At 36.3% G+C, this 20,643-nt stretch overlaps 1 protein-coding gene across 4 annotated transcripts; it reads right to left on the reverse strand.

Moving 5' to 3' along the window:
• Window positions 1-293: 293 nt before the first annotated feature.
• Window positions 294-11,029, reverse strand: LOC142626917 (uncharacterized). 4 transcript variants are annotated; one of them, XM_075800640.1, is made up of 7 exons: window positions 10,715-11,029; window positions 10,379-10,514; window positions 9,490-10,101; window positions 7,962-8,460; window positions 5,781-5,862; window positions 2,234-2,423; window positions 294-414 (listed from the first exon to the last, which is right to left on the reverse strand). In XM_075800640.1, exons 1-7 carry the CDS (start codon window positions 10,742-10,744, stop codon window positions 326-328), a joined length of 1,638 nt encoding a protein of 545 aa, XP_075656755.1. In that variant the 5' UTR covers window positions 10,745-11,029; the 3' UTR covers window positions 294-325. The 4 variants fall into 4 exon arrangements, with proteins under 4 accessions (XP_075656755.1, XP_075656758.1, XP_075656756.1 ...); XM_075800643.1 differs by having other exon boundaries at window positions 10,379-10,495; window positions 10,715-11,027; XM_075800641.1 differs by having other exon boundaries at window positions 7,962-8,457; window positions 10,715-10,883.
• Between the last annotated feature and the right edge of the window lie 9,614 nt (window positions 11,030-20,643).

Consider the following 20,643-nt stretch of genomic DNA (forward strand, 5'->3'; position numbering starts at 1 on the left):
CAAAAGAGGAATTCCCAAATATTTTCCTAAACAGTGATTTGGATTTTGTAATGTTAAGGATCTGCCCAGAATACGTACAATACTATGTTAATAGAGACAACAAAGCCTTTTAGTCTTTCATAACTACTTCTACAAAACAAAACAAAAATAAAATGTCATCCACAAAAAGGACGTGAGATAAAACCCGAGTGTTTATCCAAAGTGAATGATGAATTTTACGATCTTGGACAACTTGGTCGAGGAAAGAGAGAGATGTTTGAGGCATAAAATGAAGAGATAAGGGGATAAAGTATCTCCTTTTATCAAGATCCAGCTTGCTTAATTGCTAGCTAATATCCCATTTTCCTTTTACTTTTAGGTGTCTACATCCTTGAACTAAAAAGTTATCCGAAGCCATACGTTCCGGGATGAAACCTGAATAACAAAGGTGGGTTAATTGGTCGATGGTTTGATTATGACAACAATTATTTTCGTTAAGACTATGTAGATATTGCTAGAACTTTAAGTTCTAAGGACGAAACTGTGAGATGGATTTACCTTGCTGGTGTTTGGGAATTAGCATCAATTGAGTTTCATTAATATGTGATGACCAATTTAGAGAAATCTTCTCCAATCCAATACATGATGATTTTATATGATTATAATTTGTAACTCATTAAAACAAAAGAAGCTATATGCAGTAGCGGAGCTAGGATTTTAGTCTAGAGGGGGCAAAATTAAAAGACGATATTAAAAGTGAAATTTATCTAAAAAACATTAATCAACAATAATAACAAAATAAATAAACGATTGTAAACAAATATGAATATATTTCATATTATTAAAATAAATAAACAAAAACAACCAATTCATAGCTACTAAAAAATTTACAAACTGATGGAGTAAAAATATGATTAGTGTTACTTAAAAAATATAATAAATAAATGTTTGAAATTATTTTTTGTGATTGATAACATGCCAATTTGTAAGACATAAGTAATAAAATTTATAATATCTCTAGCATCATTCAAAGATAAAATGCTATAAAAAGTATTATAAATAGTAAAAATTGTGTAAATAATGATATAAAATAAAAATAAAAAAAATAGTGAAATAGGTGGTTTGGTCACTTTCAAGTTTCAACAAGTAGAATTTTTTTTTTTTTTTCTTCTTTTCTTCCATGTGACTAAAAAAAAAAAATTTAGGAGTCAGGGGGGCAGGTGCCCCCCCTGGCCCCCCTCCGGCTCCACCAGTGGCCATATGACTAACTATACATGATCTCTTCAAATGTTTTTGGGTTGGAAGTATACTTTTTCCATAAAAAATGTCACATAAATTATGGGTAGTCACACTTTACTACTATAAACTATATCCCAAATTATGCCTAAATTTTCAAATACACATTTTACGCTTTGAACTATGACTCTTATAGTTATACTTTGCACCCGATGTAAAATGTGCAAATTTGTCCGCCCAAAAATGTTTTAAGGACACCGGACACTAGTTAGCATGACTGAATTGTAAGATCATTCCTTAGAGTCTTCTTTTTCTTTTTCTTTTTTCTTTTCTTTTGCAAGATAGAAATTCTAATTTACCCTAATCTAAATGTATGTGTGTGAAGCTCCCTTTTAAAGACTTGAATCCTGGTCATTTTCTCTCACACCCTACAAGCACTTATACCTTAAGAGTGACCATCGCACCAAGAGTGTGCGGTGGCCTTGGAGTCTGTTGTTGAATCTTCTACAGCTACAAAAAAAAAAAACTGTAATCTTCAAAGACAGTCGCTACCATTTTTTATTGAATTAAGACAGTGGAGACTGCTTCTGCTTTCACACGCACTTACTATTGTCTTGATTAATTTTCTTACGCATTTGCTACACAAGTTGTTTGTTTATTTTTCTCATATACTAACCCACAAAGTATTCATATTTGAAACACCCCCAGATTTTTTTTTTTTCCAGTTTTTAAAGTGAAATGATGCAATTGTCTAGGTTAGCAGCGTGCATATTAACATTTATTTATTCCATGTAATGCTTGCTATGCCTGAAGTACTTTAAATTTTCTTCATAAGCTTTAGCAAAATTAGGTCTTAGTTTTTACACCAGGATTGTTTGATATCAACATGATCTATAAGAAGCACAGGATATGTGATAAAGAACATGATATACACGAAGCACATGCCAAAAAAAATAAGACAAGACACACAGGCAAAGCCTACTCAACAAAAGGTATTTCAAATTTTAAAAGCACCAACCACAACAGGTAAACGAGGATGGGATGCGACCAGTTTTGCGAATATATTCCGATTGCTGCTCAGTTTTTGCAGCTTCCTGATTTCTCTTTGCTTCTGCCACTGCTCGCTTTTCTTCAGCCTTGAGCCTTGCAGCTGCTAATTTATTCATAAGCCTATCATGCGCTTGTCCCCTCATCCTTTCAACCTCTACCTGAAAGTTACACATTGTCATTAACTGAATGATTTCTGTAATATCATTAGATGTGAAGGCAGGACTTGCTTGTATTTTAAGTTGACAAAGTTCTTGAAAATCATAAATGATGTGCTTCAATATTTACCATCTATTTGATATATTTGAACATACTGAATACTCATGTAACAAGAAGCATGTAATAAGCACAGATATTAACTCAAACATGTTGACCTAATAGAGGCTATCTTGTATTCATTTTCAAGCTCATTGAAGCACCAAAGACAGAAAGGTGGCAAACAAAAATAACTAGCCATACTAAAAGTCCAAAAGATTTCAAGACGAGAAAAACCTTCTTCATGACAAGGCAGCAGGGGGCTGAAACTGATGACAATTCAAATATAAGTACAAGAATTTCTTTTCAATCTCTACCTCAAGTCCTCGACACAGTTGGGCACAAATACAGCATCAGGTGCATGACACACTTGCATAGTGTAAATGCCCATATTGTGTCATGTCATGACAAGCAGCCACTCCAGGATTCCAAGTGATGACACCCTAGAGAATGCATTCCTTGTTTACAACACATTCCCAAACTTCAAATAATAGTATAGGACCTAGAGCATGTACCAGTACAACAATGAATAGAATAGCATGTTGCCATCTCCTCCCCAATAAAGAAAGGGGCAAGGGTGAGGGGTCATGAGTTCCATCTTTTATGGATGTGTGGGTTGGTTTGCCTACTACAAAAATGAATAAACCTAATTTGAGAGTAGAATGCCTAACACATGGATCTGGAAATGAAAAAAAGAGCAGGACACATCATACTGCCTCTTTAAAGAGTTTTGCACAGGCAGAATTTACTTTGTGGGAAGACCAATATGAGAAGTATGTCAATAAACAGAAGGATCTCCCCAGAATAGTGTAAAAACTCTTTTAGAATCATTCGTCTATATTAGAAGGTTCTACTCGGATTTTATTTTCCTTTGTTTAACATGCTCCCATAAAAACTTGTCTAAGAAAATATAAAACATTCATCTGAAGGCCAGTGAAATTCCAAAATCAGCTTTCCAGGCTTTTAGAAAAGCCAACAAATACCTTTTTGGTATTAGAGCGAACCTGAAAGAAAATACTTGTGATACTTTTTACTTTGCTCCCCCCCCCCCTCCCCCTCTAGTCTTCCTGACAATTTGCAACCCGAGGGATTTATTGTAGAATCCCCAATTCTCCACACTATAATAATCACTATTTTTAATGTAATTTGCACACTCAATAGATATGTAAAAATGTACTAAAACTGAATTAGAAATGCACCTCAAAATGTGATTTGCAAGTTGCAACATGTATTTATCAAATTCTCTTTCCCTCCTCCCCCCAAAAAAAAAAAAATCTAAGCAAATTCAAATCTAACAAACTTTGATAATCTACACCTATAAATATGACAAGTCAGATTTAATCAAACAAAGGTTATTTTAAAAATTCCCCAAGTACCCAACATTATGATTTGTAGGGTGCTGTAGCTAGGCACCTGCATGCCATGTGGCTATTACCACATATCTGTGCCAAAAGAATCCCAGATTTGACTCTGACTACCATACTACTTGTCGTTAATTCCGCATGTACTTTACCACTATGATTAATGCATTCATCAAGACTAAACACGATTGATAGTGCTTAGTCTAAATCATAACTCATAATAAATTCATTTTCCTTGACATTTAGTTGCAACAAACAGAAGAGGATGTCACAGGGTTTGATTTGCCTAGCGTAACAAGATATATGTGGGCTTTGCCATTCTCCTTGATTTTGACATATTATAGGCCTCTTTCTGGTTTTGTGTTCTTAAGATAAAGATTAAAATAAATCTCAATGCAACTCTGCACTTTAATCTGTATCTTTATTGCTTTATTGAGAACTTCAAATCCAAATAGGAGGCATTAGCAGTTGGCACAGCTTGGTTAGCTCAAACTGGAGAGGGGAAAAAAAAAATAAAAACTTATTTTTGTTATGTACTAGTACTGCAGAGACACACACCTTAACATAAACAGAATTTTTACACCATCTTATGTGAAATAAGATGTTAGTTTTACCTTATTTTATGGCTTTAATATATACTCCTTCACATTTCTAGCTGTCCAATATAATTTAAGTTTTTATATAAACTAGTTCACATAGCACTATTCAATACCATTGGTGTTGCAAATGATGAGTTTGATGCAAGGATCTGCAAAATCAATTAAGATTTTATTTTATTTTTTGTTTTTGAATTTGAAATTTGAATTTGGGTTTTTTTTTTTTGGTTTCCCACAATGTTTCCTCAAAACTTTCAACCAGAGACTAATCACTGTTCACGACGAGTGGGCCCATAGGGGGGTAAATTGTTGGCCTAGGGAGTTTTTTCAAAGTGCTGGTGCCCAATCTTGAACTATGGAGCACCCAGTCAAACCCGAGACAACCGCTTTGAGACCAAGTGCTCAACCACACGGCCAACCCCATTGAGTTAATTTGGGTTTTTAATGTTGAGGGTTTCATGGGATTTAATTGAATATTTCCATATAATGTAATCCTTGAAACCCTATTAAACTAAGGCTCAGTAAGCTTGAACGACACTAGAATTTGAATAAAAATTTTACAAGTTAACAATGTGTTTCTCCATTGTTTGTTGTTGATGCCTGTTGATGCCAAACACGCTTAGGTGCTGATGCCTAAGTTTCTTTACTTGGTGCTAATTCCAGGCAAGCCCCTAAGTGCTGATTCTTAGGGTTTATCACTTTCCCTGCTGTTCGATTTTCCCCTTTATCCCCAATTTGATATTGTCCGGCATCAAAGTTACAAGTCCAACTACAATTAGAATATGATGCATCCTTTGTATCGATAAGCACAACCAAATATGTAAAGTTTTGATGCCCATGGAAGGTAGAATCTACTAGCAGTATGCCCAGTTGCTTTCTTGTAACTTTTTTTTTTTTTTTTTTCAATTGGTAAGTTACACTACAGTTAGTAGGTTTTAAACCTATGACCTCACCCTCTACCGACTCTTGTGGGAAGTGTCACTTGAGCTAGAGCCTATTGGCAACATGCTTAACCTTTATATTCGAAGTAATGTAGGGCTTGCATCACATGAGTATTGTTTCCACAATTTTAATATGAGAATTGAGTTATTTAGTGAACCATGCACCCTGAGGAATTCGGTGTATATAAAATATCAAATATTGAGGAGGCCATGCAGAAGGATTATATAGAAGAAGAACAACCAAGTTACAGTGTTGATTTTCCTAGGGTTCGTATTTTAGACAATAGAAAGAAGACATCTCAAAATGAATGAAACCAGCATAGCTAGGAAAACAAAAGATTTTATAGAAAAAAAATATAGAGTACCTCAATTTTCCTCATTTCAGCTTCTGTTTTAGCTTTTTGATGATTCTCCCATGCCTGAATCTTCATCTCTTCACGTTTGAACCTAGGTAATTGAAGTCATGACTTTGCCATGTTAGACCACAAACTGAAAATTGGTAACAAAAACAACTTCAAGCATATGTAATGCATTTATTTTGCCCAAGCATATGGGTTCTCACCCGGGAGCGGGTAAGGTGCTACTATGGTCACACCTAGGTTGGGACGCCACACTAGTCACGCCCCTCTACCCTTTTTTTTTTACCAAAAAAAAAAAAGCATTTAGTTCTTTATATGGTTGATGCTCTTGTGAACAAGTATGCTGTTCCAACAATCCAGTTGACTAGAGTAAGAAAATTTGAGGAATTTTCTTGTGTCACTCGAAACACATTTAGTATTTCCATAGGTATCTATATCCAAGAGGCATAGCGCTAAGCATAAAGCATAATGCTACTTGGTACAACTCAATAAGCTTCAAAGGTAATTAGATTATACAATGAACCAAAGATTCACTTGTTCCCCTATAACTAATGCTTGATAAAAACTGACAAAGGAATGAAAAAGAAACTGAGAGTACAACAAGAGATAAGAGAGCAAAGAAAATCAGAGAAATTTTGTGTATTATTGATCTCAACCAATCTATATAATTGTGCTCTGGGTTTATAATTGACAGAGGCTTAAGGGAGTTTCCTATCAGTTAAAACAGTTTATTGCCATTGGTGAACAGTTATATAAGAGGGGGGGGGGGGGGGGGGGGAACTCTTCTAACAGTCTTCAATAAACACGGTGACCCTGTTGAGACACATGTCCCAACCGTAACCGGATCCACTAAACGATTATAAACATCCACTGACTTTTGTTAGACATGCTTTAATAGCTATACACAGAGTCATTTACTACAGCCTGGCTTACATGATCTGTCTTTTGTATTTTCCAATGTGTAGTTTTCTTGAATTTTACATACAGGACCTATCATTTAGGCATCTGTTTGTTTATTAACACAATATTTTTTTTCAATGTTTTCTGCATTGGTGTTTGCGGCAGCAAAAACTGCAAGTCAACATCTCAAAGCATAAACGTCTCTCTCCCTCTCTCTCTCTCTAAAAAATAACTTTTGACCACCTGTTGACCGACCATTGACTTTAATAAAAAAAAATAGGAAAACAAGTCCATTTTTCAACCCAAAATAAAAAAATTTATTAAGCTTGAAAGCAATACAGAAGATACCAAACAGTTTGAGACATATCACCCAGAAAACAATAATATATGGTAGATACCACTCATTCTAAATTCTGGGAACTTGTCAAATTCGATATATGTGAACCTTTTGTTTTTTGTTGACAAGAATCAGACACTTTTAAACCAGTCGCTTGTTAACACTTGAAATATACTGAATAAAGGTGTGAGTGTGAGAACATGTTGTATGAGAACATGAAAACAAACCCTGCCTCACCAGGGGAAAAGCAATCTAAGGGGAAAGAGAGGGATACCTATCCTGTATAGCTCAAAGTCCTAATTGGTCTTTAATGTCAGGGCTGTAAATGAACCAAGTTGTTCATAAATTACTCGGGCTTGACTCGACAAAAACTCGTTCATGTTTGTTTATTTACAAACAAGTTTCACTTGAGCCTTAGATTTAGGCTTGTTTAATGAACAAGCTGTGCCTAAGCAAACACACACACACACCCAAAAATAAAAAAAGATCAAGATATGGGCAATTAATTGGGAGTTAGGACCATCCCTCCAAACCAAATGAGCTTGATAATATGCTTAATATGAGCTTGATAATGTATTTTTGTTGGATCTTGAGCTCAAGAGCTTGAGATTGAGCTTAATTTTGAGCTTGAGCTCAGCTTGACTACTGAATCAAGCTAAGCCAAGCCAGGCTCAAGCTTTGGAATTTTTGATGAGCTTAAGTTCAAACATTGGTTATAGGCTTGGTTCAAGCTTGAGCCGAGTTTCAACATTTTACTTTTGTTATCATCTTGAGCTCTAACATGCAATACTTGACAAGCTAGGCTTGTTTACAGCCCTATTTAACCGACCAAAGGAAGGGTCAAAAAAACTAAAAAGGTGTGAGAATATATATTAGACATCCATGTTGAAATTCCAAGGAGACATGAAAAAAAATATATATATATATATATATTCTATGTACAAAATTACCTGGCCGTATACTTGGCTTTCTCTGCCTCCTCCCAAGCTGTTGCACGTGTCTCAATGACACTTTTAGCTGGTTGTTCTCCAGCTAATTTTTTTAGTGAAGTAGACGCATCCTTATCCTCCTCCTCCTTGCTAGCCCAGGCAGCAATGTTCATTTTACCCAGCTGTGTCCCCAGGACCATTATCTCTCTCCTAGTTTTCATTTGTAGCTCCTTTTCGGACAACTCATGCTTGTGAGTATCTGTATGGCCATTTGGTGGATCAGTTGGAGATGAAGCTGGGGCAGCTCTGCCAGGAGTAGATGGTCTAGAAGAAGTTGGGCTGCGCATTGGTGTTGTTGCCCTCACAGGAGTTCCAGTTCTGGAAGGTTCCTGGCTAGCAATAGGAGTCATTTCAGTGCCCATATCTCTCATTGATACAGACCGAGCCGTTGCGGGGGCTGGTAGAAATGTAGTTGCACTTTGGATGGCCACAGATGAATCATGCCGGCTGAGGTTGACTGCTAAAAGTAAAGAAAGAAAAAAGCATATAAACCAGTAAGTTCCAAGTTATTATATGTAGTGCATTTTCTGCAGTATCTTGCTTGAAAGTAACTTCATATTCAGAGGAACAACACCCACATTGCTTAAAATACGATTTTGCTGTTACAAAATATACTTTTATCTTAAAGGAATTACCAGACATTAGAACAATTTTAACAATTATGGACCAACTTTTCCATGTCTCATTAGCTGTTCATCTTTTATTATATTTCAGTATAAACTGTGTTTTTTATAAAGAGGACTGCATTCCTGTCAGTTTCTACCAAATTTTGTACAAGGTAGGGTTAGACATTTTCATCCCCAGCAACAGTAGCACAGCCACTTTATACAAACATCTACCAAACTTAAATTCAAGAGTGTTACTAAACTTAGTAGATGATTCAGAGAATATTGAAAAGTCTACCACTGTGAAAACTTAACTTTGATCTAAGACAAAGAAATTTTAAAAAGCTTTACCAAAATGGGGCCCATGCTTGCTGCTCACACAGGTCCGGAGAGCACATTTTTCAGCCAGAACCTTACTCAATTGGCCATAATTTTGGTTACATCAGCTGCTCAATCTAACTAATGAACCAAAAAGAAAATTACAAATTTGGGCGGTTTAATTCGGTAATTCCTAACTTGCCCAAACTAAAAGAGATATGGGAATACCACAGAGCAAATGATAAAGTCATCATTCTTAAAATGCACTCTCCATATTAGACCCTGACAAAGACAAACACAGATGTCTGGTCATTTTCTTTTAAGCAAATACAAGGTAATCACATGACCCACAACATTAGATGACTAATTGTAGAAAACATAGTACAAATTCTTCATGAAAACAGAACAAAGTAAATATTTCCCTTTGGGATTGCATTCTTGGAAGAGTAAATATTTTTCTGCAAAGAATATAAGTATCCAATAGATCACAAATAAAACACAATACTTCGAAAATAAACATAAGACAACTGAGAATATGAATCAAACTTAATATAATATATCCTTACTTGCAGAATCTCCAACAGAGTTCTCAATCATGAGGATGGGTTTGCCATATGAATCTGCACTTGGATATGGGTGGTCAGCCTCCCAACTGACAAACTTATTTCCCCCACACTCCAACTTAGCTTGAGTTGTATCGATCCGCTTTGTATCAGGCTCTTCAAAAGCAACCACTCTTTGATCTGGAACTTCAACAACAACCTTCGTGGACGGCTGCCAGCCCCCGTAACCAACATTACCTCCCTTTCGTGATCCAACATTACCAGCCTTTGGCCGGTTTGAAGTCGGGCTTGCTATCCACTTCTGGGCATCATCCCATTTGGATGGCGCCGGTTTAGAGAATGATCCAAGAGGAACTCTCCGGGCACCTCGTTCAGCCTTCTGAAACTCAAAAACTGACGAGGACACACTCATAACATCATGGCCACTATCATAATCCAAAGAAGAAGGGTCTTCTTGGGTCCTAATCCTCGAATTTACTAATGTATTATCTTTCATTCTACGGTCACTAATCATCTCCAGACCTAATGAATCGGCTGCTGTAGTCGAAGCAGAACATTCAGGAAGAACACTCACAACATCTACATCTTTGCAATTATCAGAACCCATTCCACCACCTGATCAAAGTTTTCCATAATTAATTAATGAATTTCAGAAACTCACTCTTTACTCTTTTCCTTTCTAATAAAATAAATGTTTCCTATTCTTTCTAACCTACCTAGTAAAATAAAGAATCATTGAAACACTTTAAAAAAGTGAAAACTCAAGACCCTTTATAACAAAATTTCAAAGTTTTAAACTTTAAAACCAAAAGGCACCGCTTGTTTAGATTGTAAAATATTTTCCAGAGAAAAAAAATTACAAAGAAAAAAAGAGCAAAACTCATACAAGTACCTGCATCATGAATCTGAGCTAAGGAATGAGATCTGGAAGTGAAATCAGATTGAAGCTCTTCTCCTTCCTTTCGCTTCCTCTCCACTCCCACTCCCAGAAGCATGGTCCTCAACTTTCCTGGAGATAATCCTCCACCCTATAAAACCATTTTCTTTTTCTCTTGTAATAAAACTAAAAATACTCATACCATAGCAGATCAAATAATTTTGACAATGACAATGCATTGGGAAACGTAAAATCAAGAAAAGCAACACTACAGAATATTTTATTGTATACTTGTATAATTTATATACTATTGCATTTATTTCACAAAACAAGGAAAAAAAAAAAAGGGACCTGAGGTTTTTGGATCCTTTTGTACTCCATGCTTGTGGGTTGTGTGACCTGTTATGTCACAAAGCTAAATTCGGGGAGATTTGTTGGTTGTGTACATTTTTTGTTTTGTTACTTTTTCTGGGTTCTCTTCGTTTTCTTCTGTAGTTTAGTTTTAAGCTTGAATGGAGTTTTACACTAGTCTCGTGTACAAACAATGAAGTGAGGAATACAGAGAGAGAGAGAGAGTTTGTAGTTTGTGTGTGTGTGTGTGTGTGTGTTTGTGAACTGTGAAGTCAAATCGTTCTCTCGCTTTCTTTTACTAAAACAGACACACAGACAGAACTAGGCTTAAGGACATTGCAGTTGTAGCAGCTCAGAGAGTAATAGTACGGCTTCCAGGTTCGGCTCCCTACGGTTCTCTTTGATCCAGTTCTTTTCAACTTTAATTTTACAGTACCGCAAACTTTCGCACAAGTGGTCAGAAAAAAAAATAGTACGTGCGCTAAAGGCATTATTATTAGTTTTAGAGTAACGTTAGCTCTACCAACTTTTTTACAATAAAAAATTCTTACAACTATTGAGGTAAGAGAGTTGAATTACTGGTGAATAAAAATATAATATTAGCGGTAGATTTAAATAAATGATTTTGTTAATATGTGTTTTAAGAATACATAATAATTATTTATTTTTGAAAAAAAAAATTTCAATAATTAAAAAAATGTTGATAATTTTTTTAATTTTTAAAATTTTTTTACCATAAATAGATAATTTAATTTGTGTCCTTAAGACACACATTAACCAAACCTATAAATAAAAACTAATAAGAAGTTGCTTGTAGTAACAGTTTGTAACTGTACCGTTACCTTTAATTATATTTAACTACTGCTTCAATTTTCAAGTTTTTGATTTTTTTTTTTCTGTTTTTAGTATTCAATAATTCAAGTTGCTTTCAAATACGTTTTTCCTTTTTATTTTATTTTATTGAGATTGTACTTTATAGAAGTACCATGATAGCCGAAAGCCGCACATCATGCATTTAATTTAACAATTCAAAGCATTGATTGTCCTTCACTTCGCTGTTTCACATCAATTTTTTTTCAGTATCGATTTTTTGGGATTTTAAATTTGGATATTTACGTGGATTATAGAATCTGATACCCTCCTAATATTTTTACAACAATTTTGTAAAAAAATATTACATGACAAATTATTATCTGTTTTTTAGGCCAATTATAAACATAATTTTTTAAGATAATTACACTTTCATCTCTTTGATTTTCGATCGAGAAATGATATTCCACCCCAAACTTAAATAGAAAAAATATTTTTCTCTCTTGAGGTTAAAGAAATTAACATACCCCCTCCCCTTTTTTTGTTTATATTAATATGAATGAAATATTTTAAATTTATATAGAAATCTCTTAACAAAAGTTTAATCATGGTTAGTAAAAAAAAATTGGTAAATTTAGAATAGAAAATGAAAACTTTATCAAGCATCAAAACACTTGCAACAAAAAATTTTTCCGTAATTAGATGAAAAAAGAAAAAAAAATAATAAGCAAAATTCAAACTTAATATTTTAAAATACACTTTAATTAAAATTTTAAAATAATAATTTTTAATTAGAAAATAAGAAACTTTTCTTGCCCGTAAGCAAATGATGGGTTCATACACAACATTTTTATTATTAATTTGATAAAGTTTCGTCAATTGGATGATAATGGGGGAAAGTGTCTTTTTTTTTTTTTCTCTTCAAGTCTTAGGTGGAGTATCATTTTCCCAAATGGGAGTGTAATTACCATTAACTTTTTAAGCTACCCTTAATAGTTTGCCATTTAAAATTTATTGTTAAAATATGGTTGTAGTTGTATTTGATATGAATAACTTAATTGTATACCAAAAATTTTGTAACTTAACCGATATCTTTTGGTACTTTTAACAAAGATATCCAAAGTTAAATCCTCCCACTCAACTATTGATATATTTAAACTTTACAAATATATATAATTAATTAATTAATTGTATGTTTCTTTAATTTCTTGACAATGTCTAAGATTCAACTATTTCTTAGAAGAATCTAAGATTCAACTTGTTATAACTTTTTGACAAGTAATTATGTAATATTTCTTATTTTAATTTTCTTCTTTCATTTTTTTTCCTTGAAACAAAATTTCTTCTCTCTATATATTGCATCTTCTAACTTTAATTTATTAAGTTAGTCTATTTTTATTTTGGTTATTATATAGTTTCAATTTTTTTTGGTTCATAACTTGAATCTATTTCTATTGTGATTTAGGATTGTTCAATAGATTTAATACCACCCATAAAGGCATGGTCAGTCTTTAAATGAAACCACATAAAGCACCAACAAAAGCTACCTCCAAATCCTCACAGGCTCACACACCTTAATACATTCAAAATTTCAAACGCATTCAAATCCCAATAACATCATCAAACGCCAAACCCAGCATTCAAGCACCTTCAATCAAACCCCAAAAGCCATCAATTTCACCAAACACATTAGAGTTTTAGACCATTAAATTTGAGCCACCTCAGTAGAGTAGTCTAGTCCTCACTAATTGAGCCACCTTAGTACATATTATTGCAGAGTCCCCATTAATTGACCCACCTTGACTCAATAGTCGAAAAATTATTAAGTATTCTCAGAGTATCATAAATGCGTACTCTTTCTTCTCACATATATAGTAGGTCCTACTATAAATTTAATTATTAAAATTTACCATTCATATAAAAAGAGGAAGTACGCATTCATAATACTCCAAGAATACACAATAATTTTTCTCGATAGTTAATACATCAAACCACCTAAGTCCGTGAACCACCCGGTCCAAGACATTATTATGGTTAGACTCAAAAAAAAAAAATTTCATTAATATAAAAACTAATGAGTTTTTTTTGTAAATATATCTTTTTATGTTAATATTTTTTTGGAGTACTAAGTATTTTTTAACACGTACCAAGAAGAGAAAACTGAGCCTTAAAGAAACTGCCAATGATACAATTATGCATATCTAAATAGACATTAACTCTTAAATACACAGACTTTTGCCTTGATTTTTGAGTGCGTATAATGACAGTATGACACGCCAAAACAAAGAGATGCTACATGAATCAAAATCACTTCAAGACGGACCCCTCGCTCCACGAGCAACATTTTTCAAGAAAAAATAAAAAGGAGAAGGAGAGAGTCGCTTGTCCAAAGGAAGAAGAAAAGTATGTTTGAAGTGTCCTGTGACTTTGACTGGACCAAATTAAAGTGATCAAAGGACGATACTGTCATGGATACAAAAAAGACAGCCGAATCAACCCATTGAGAATCTTACGAATTGAGAAAGATTTCAAATCCTTTCCTGCTCGTATTGACCAAAAAACATTCTATAAAGGTGAGACAATGCAGTGAATGTACTGTCACCTTAATGGAGCTAGCCGATATCCATGTTCTCTGTTGTATTTTTATTTTTTATATATATATTTTTGCCAGTCATGTTCTTTTTGGTAAATAAGCCAATATCCATGTTACCTCCACTGCACTTTTGACCAATCAAATCTTATTCAAACCAGTGAATTTAATGATTAGTTTTCATGATTAATACTTTCTTTTTTTTAACAAATTTCATGATTATTCTTTACTATTAAGTGTCCAGTTTGATACGATTAATTTTGTAAGTTTATTTTACTATTTAATTTATTTTTGCTGTTATTAATAAGTCTCATTACACTTTTAAATACTATTCATAGGCTCTATTGTACTATTTCAGCTAACTTTCACATTTATCTATAGTATTTTTAACAAAAAATTTTCAGTTTCAGCAAAATAAGCAGATTTCAAACAGACTCTAAAGCTGCTAAAAAAAAAAAAAAAAACCTATACTATTGACTATTAATAAGTATTAATAACAAAATTTTATGTTTGGGTTTCATCATTTTGCATCTCACACAAATTTTTGAACTCTCTAAAATACTCATATCTTTTAGTTAAATATTTTTAAATTTAAAAACACAATCTAGTTAAAAGAGTAATTTACTATTTTTTAAAAAGTTCATAAATTTTAGGCTTTCAAACTTTTATTAAGATACTATGTCTATCTCATTTTTAAATATTATTTCACTAAATTCAAAAAAAAATAATAATAATTACGCGCGCAAAGCACGTATGATAAGTCTAGTATACTTAATACTTATATCCTCTTGTTATAAAGGGTTCTAGCCTTCTAGGTTTATGTCCCTATCTCAAGCACAAGTGGATATTTTACAATTTTATTTTATTTCAACAAAAGAAAATTATTTGGAAGTAAAAAAAAAAAACACTCTTATTTATCACAATTTATTTGCCTCTAGCTAAATTTCCATATCTTAAAAAACCCACACACACTCACAAAACACTAAAAAATCATCATCAAAATTTTCTTTTTATCTCCATGACTCCAATAAAAAAACTACAAAGAAACTTATTAATTTTGAATTCTAAAACATAATTAATATATAATAAAAAACAAATAACCTTGTCAATAATAAATTATAATGTTTCTTTTTGTAAGGGCAAGTCTTGGATCCTAGGTCCAAAAAAAAAACAAGACTAGGGCCCATAGAGCCCAACACAATGAATTTATAGAGAGTGGGCTTATAGGCTGGGTTTCAATGGAATGACCAATGCGGATAGTGGATTAAGGATAGTAGGAAAGTAAAGAAAATTAAGCTGTATGCGAAGAAAATCACTCCTCGGCAAAGTTCGAGGAGAGTAGTTCTTGAATATATTTCTTCAGACTTAGTTACAATTTCTATTCTAGGTTACTACAGTGTCTTCTTCCACAATTTTTCAGATCCCCCTTACTCGGAGGATCCCTTACATTATATAGTATCTCTCCATTAATCTTGGTCCTCCATTTGTTGATCATGCAGGCCACTACTTGAATGCTTGTCCCATCAGACACATTCCCAGGTCTTCTGTGAGTTACAGCGATCAAGACAACACTGTTCAGGAGTCTTCTTCACATAAATGCGGTCATGGGGTTTGGTGGGATGCAATTAATGTGGTGGTAGCTTCCATCCCTGCAGACACGACAAGCTTGACTCCCTCCCTAGAGTTCTTCCCTTACAATGTGGCCTCCTCTGATGATGTGTCATTGATGTGGCCAAAGTTTGCCACCCTAGCCTTACTGTACGAGGGGATGGTCTCCTTGGAACTATACCAAACTCTTCAGCCACGGACATGACACGTGGCATTGCTATCTTATTTAATTGTTGTACCCCATAATAGCCCCTCAAATCCTCTAGTTTTTTCCCTTTTGTCTGAGGAAAAAAAATGGGGTTTTGACCTTGAGTATTGCTTCCACACGCTTCTTTGAATCTCCCATGTGAGAGTGTCACTTCGCATGTCCTGTAACCACTCCTTGTGTTTCGGAGTCTGTAACGTCTCATTTAATACTCCAGGTGGCGCCTTGTCTCCCACGTCTTACGATGAGATGGAGATCCTATGACTAAGATTTCTCCTCAAAATTTGGGGCGGGATAACTCTTGCCCAACTCTGCCTCCTATATAAGGCGCCTGGGGGATTCATTTCTCCCACTTTCCAAATCTTCGAACTTTCAAGACTCTCCAAATCTTCAAACTCTCAAGAACCTCCTAAAGTGTCCCCTGCCTTTATTTTCGTAAGTTCTTTCCTTTTTAGGTTCTTTTCTCCTCAGCCAGTCTCCTAGGCTCTCTATTCTCTATTTCCTTTCCTCACAAAAATTTCTTTCACTTCATCTTAGCTTGCTTAGATAGGCAGGTTTGCTCACCTAGTAGATTCTCCCATTGATATGGAGGGTTTTAGGGCCTTGTATCACATTCTCCAGGATGTTTCCCTACGATACTACCCTCTGGGGGATGGATTGACCTTAGGAGGGAGGGGGAAGTAGTTATTCCCATGATAGCCTTTATAAAAAGGGGGGATAAGGCTAACTATGGGGAAGGTGACTTGGGACTACTTGCTAGCCCATAGGATCTGCCCTTACCAATTCGCACCCAACCTCTTTAGAGTCTTAGGCAGTGTAGACGTTCTCAACGAGCGAATGGGGCTAGGCCTCACTTGGCATGACGTTGTCTGGATGTACGAGTGTCATCTGCTTGCAAATTTGAGATACTACCTTAAGTCTAGGTCTTCCGTTGTTAGGCTCGTCTTATGTCTCCCCAAATCTAACAAGGGCATGAAAAACGACTTCTCGATTGTCTCGGGTGAATGACATGACGGTCTTCACTGCCCACTCCAAGAGGGATAGCCAGGTGGGGTACCTTAGGTTTAGACCTTTTAACATGGGCACTAGTTCCATAGTTTCGTTGCTTTCTCCTTTCCTTTAGTATTTTGTTTCTTTCTGATGGATGGCTTCATTATTCTGACCGTGGTTTTACTTCTCGGCTGTTTTTGCAGATAAAAGATACGTAGCTCCTAATATCAATCTCGTCAACATTCTCGATCTCAATAGAGTGTTGAGATCTGAGGTATTTTTAAGCGAGGATAGGCAATTGAGAGCCGTCCATCTCATCCCCAGCTTCGAGCACTTGTCCGACAAGTTCTAGGATGTTGGCCACGCGATAAAAGCCGGTGATCCTCGGTTGGCTTGGATAGAGGTCACAGTGCCCGGATTCTTGGCCCGAGAAGATGTTGTGCCAGTTGAGTTGCCCTCCCATCGTTCTTTTTCGTGAAGCAATGGATCCTAGAGAAGAGACAGCTTCCTCGCGCTTGTCACTTGAGACTGAGATAGACCAGTTTCAGCTCGAGGAAGGGAAAGAGGAGCAGGGAGTGATCCAAGTCTCAGATTCAGAGGATGAGCTTGACAGATCTTCGAGTTTTCGTACCTCCAGGTTTGTAGTTGTGTGCGCAGTTATCAGCTCAAAGGAAGAAGAAGAAGAAGAAGAAGAAGAAGAAGAAGAAGAAGAAATGTCCTTAACTAGGAAGAAAGGTTTGCGTGATCTCCTCATGGACAGGGCCAAAGGGTCGGCGCCCAAGGACACCTCAGGGTCTCAGCCTCCTCTTACTTTTCTCCCTTCTCTTCCTCCTCCAGTCAACCTATTTACTCGTACCAATTAGAAGAAAAGGAAGAAGGAGAATGAGGTGGTTGAGGAGGGGTAGTTGGTCCCTTAAAAGGAGGGGGTTCCCCCCAAGCAGTAGAAGACGGCCAAGGGCAAGGGGAGGGCCTCCTTGGTCGAGAGAAAAAAGGACCAGACTGTGGCCAAGGTGCGCCTTCAGAACCTGGCATGGGACCCTCGTCTAGAGCTGGATGGGGCTGCCATACCATAGAACTCCAACATCAAGGAGTTCTAGAAAGGGCACTTCCACTACCTCACTGAAGCCCTAGAGCAGCCCCTCATGTTGCCAAGGGATATGTCTGTGCTAAAGAATGTGAGGTAGCCAAACCTGTTTCTATCCCTGAAGAGGGATCCGGCCTTGGTAAGTTTCTCGGCATGCCTTATTAGCGTCATGTTAGGCCACCTTTCTCTTATTAAATAACGTATTCCTCTGTCATTTTTGTGCAGGCCATCCAAAAGGTATTTGTGGCTGAGAAGTGGGTGAAAGATGCCAAGAATAAGGCCAAGGTCAAGGCCAACCTCCACGCCGAGACCAGCAAGGCCTTAGGCGTCGCTAAGTAGAAAAACCAGGAGCTGACAACAAAGCTAACCACTGAGGAGAGGACGTGGAAGAGTGTTGAGGCCGACTTGAAGAACGCCCAGGACCAAGCTGAGGAGCAGCGCAAAAAGCTCCATTATGCTGAGATAGAGCGAGCCACAACCCAACAGCAGGTCCTGGATCTGAAGGCAGAACTGGATAAGGTTAAGGAGGTTGCTCGGGTGGTTAAGGAAGCTGCGTAGATCTCGGAGTAGAAATTCTATGCCCTCAAGGTGTAAGAGATTGAGGTTCATCTGGTAGAAGAGCGGGCCAAGGTTTGCAGGAATTACTGCTAGGAGGTGTGGATAGAGGCACTCAACCTGGCTGAAGTCTCTGTTGCTTCGAAATGGAGAAAAATCGAAAATATCTACTACCCCCCAAACATCCAAAAAGCTCTAGCAGCACTTGTGGACCCTAGAGTGGATGCTGCCCCTGCCTCAACCACCCCTGAGCAGCCCTCTACCACCCAAGTCTCCTTTCCTCTTCCTGAGGTCTCAAAAGGATCTGTCAAGGCTAGTGACCAAGGCAAGGGAGTAGAGGTGGCCAAGGGTACGGCCAAGGTGGTTCTCGGCCAGAGGACAAGGGTAAAGGTAAGGAGGCCAAGCCCCTATTAAAGGCCAAGGGTCCAGAGGCTACTTCCAAGGCCAAGGATGCTGCTCCCAAGGCCAAGGATGCCGCTCTCAAGGCGAAGGAGGTTGATCCCCAATCCAAGGAAGCCGATCCTAAGGCCACTGACCATCTTGCCCCCCAGCCAAGCAATAAAGAAGACCCTCCTGCTCCAGCCAATGCCTAATGTGGGACCATTTTCCTTCTTCTATTTTTTTTTTGAACCTTTCTTTTGTTGTGGCAGTCTACCACTATTTATGATGTACCTTCTCATTTGTTCAATGAAATGACATTAATTTTCACTTTATGAATCTTTGTTTTTCCTGCAATGTTTGTCTTTAATCGGGTGTAGTTATTGTTTTGTCCTTTGCTGAAAGGTTAAATTGATGATACTTCCAAAGGTGAACACTCATACTTTAACAAAAGCCAATAGTAATGAACTGTTGTTAATTCAAGTAAATCAATGCCATGTAAATAGTGAGAAAAATAACTATGTGCTGGCACCAAAAACCGTATAACCAGCAGGGATGTCTAGGTCCTTAGAGGCAAGCAAAACACTGAGTAGAAAAAAAGGGATGTTTAAGGTCTTTTATCTTAGAAGTACCTTATGAGTGTAACTCTAGAGTCTTTTGACCCAAACCCACGGAGAGTCCTAGTTTCTTGTTGGTGATGCACATGCCAAGGTCCCATCCTTGGTGAAATTACGAAGTGTTGTTTTACTCAAGGCATGTGGTCTGAGGTCCTGCTCGGTACTCTTATGATTAAAGAAGTGTTAATTTACCCAAGGCATGTGGACCAAAGGGGCCGGTCATACACAGGGTTCTGTTTAATGCTTGAACAAATAACCAAGAATATTAATTTATCTAAGATGTGTGGTCCGAAGAGCCAGGCATGACCAATGTTTCGTTTAATATTCAAACAAGTAATGGAGAGTATTAATTTGCCCAAGGCATGTAGTCCGAGGGACTAGGCATAACCAAGGTTCTGTTTAAGACTTAAGCAAATATCCAAGAATATTAATTTACCCAAGGTATGTGGTCCGAGGAGCCAAGCATGACCAAGGTTCTGTTTAATATTCAAACAAGTAATGAAGAGTATTAATTTATCCAATGCATGTGGTCTGAGGGACCAGGCATAACCAAAGTTTTGTTTAATACTTAAGCAAATATCCAAGGATATTAATTTACCTAAGGTATGTGGTCCGAGAGCCAAGCATGACCAAGGTTCTATTTAATATTCAAACAAGTAATGGAAAGTATTAATTTACCTAAGGCATGTAGTCCGAGAGACCAGGTATAACCAAGGTTTTGTTTAACACTTAAGAAAATATCCAAGAATATTAATTTACCCAAGGTATGTGGTCCGAGAAGCCAAACATGACCATGGTTCTGTTTTATATTCAAACAAGTAACCCGGAAGACACATAACTTTGATAGAAACATGGCAGAATTGCCTTCCATTAATAATATAACCTTCGTAAGTTATTTACATTCCAGAGGCATGGTACAATATGCTCGTCCAAATCTTCTAGGAAGTATGCTCCTATACCAGTTATCGAGGTGATACGGTATGACCCTTTCCAATTGGTTCCTAACTTTTCCCATGTTGGATTTTTTCAGTACCCAAAACCTTTCTCAATACCAAGTCTCCAATGGCTAATGGTCTTAACTTCACATTGGAG

Source organism: Castanea sativa, chromosome 3 (assembly GCF_040712315.1).
Source record: "Castanea sativa cultivar Marrone di Chiusa Pesio chromosome 3, ASM4071231v1".
NCBI classification, from domain to species: Eukaryota; Viridiplantae; Streptophyta; class Magnoliopsida; order Fagales; family Fagaceae; genus Castanea; species Castanea sativa.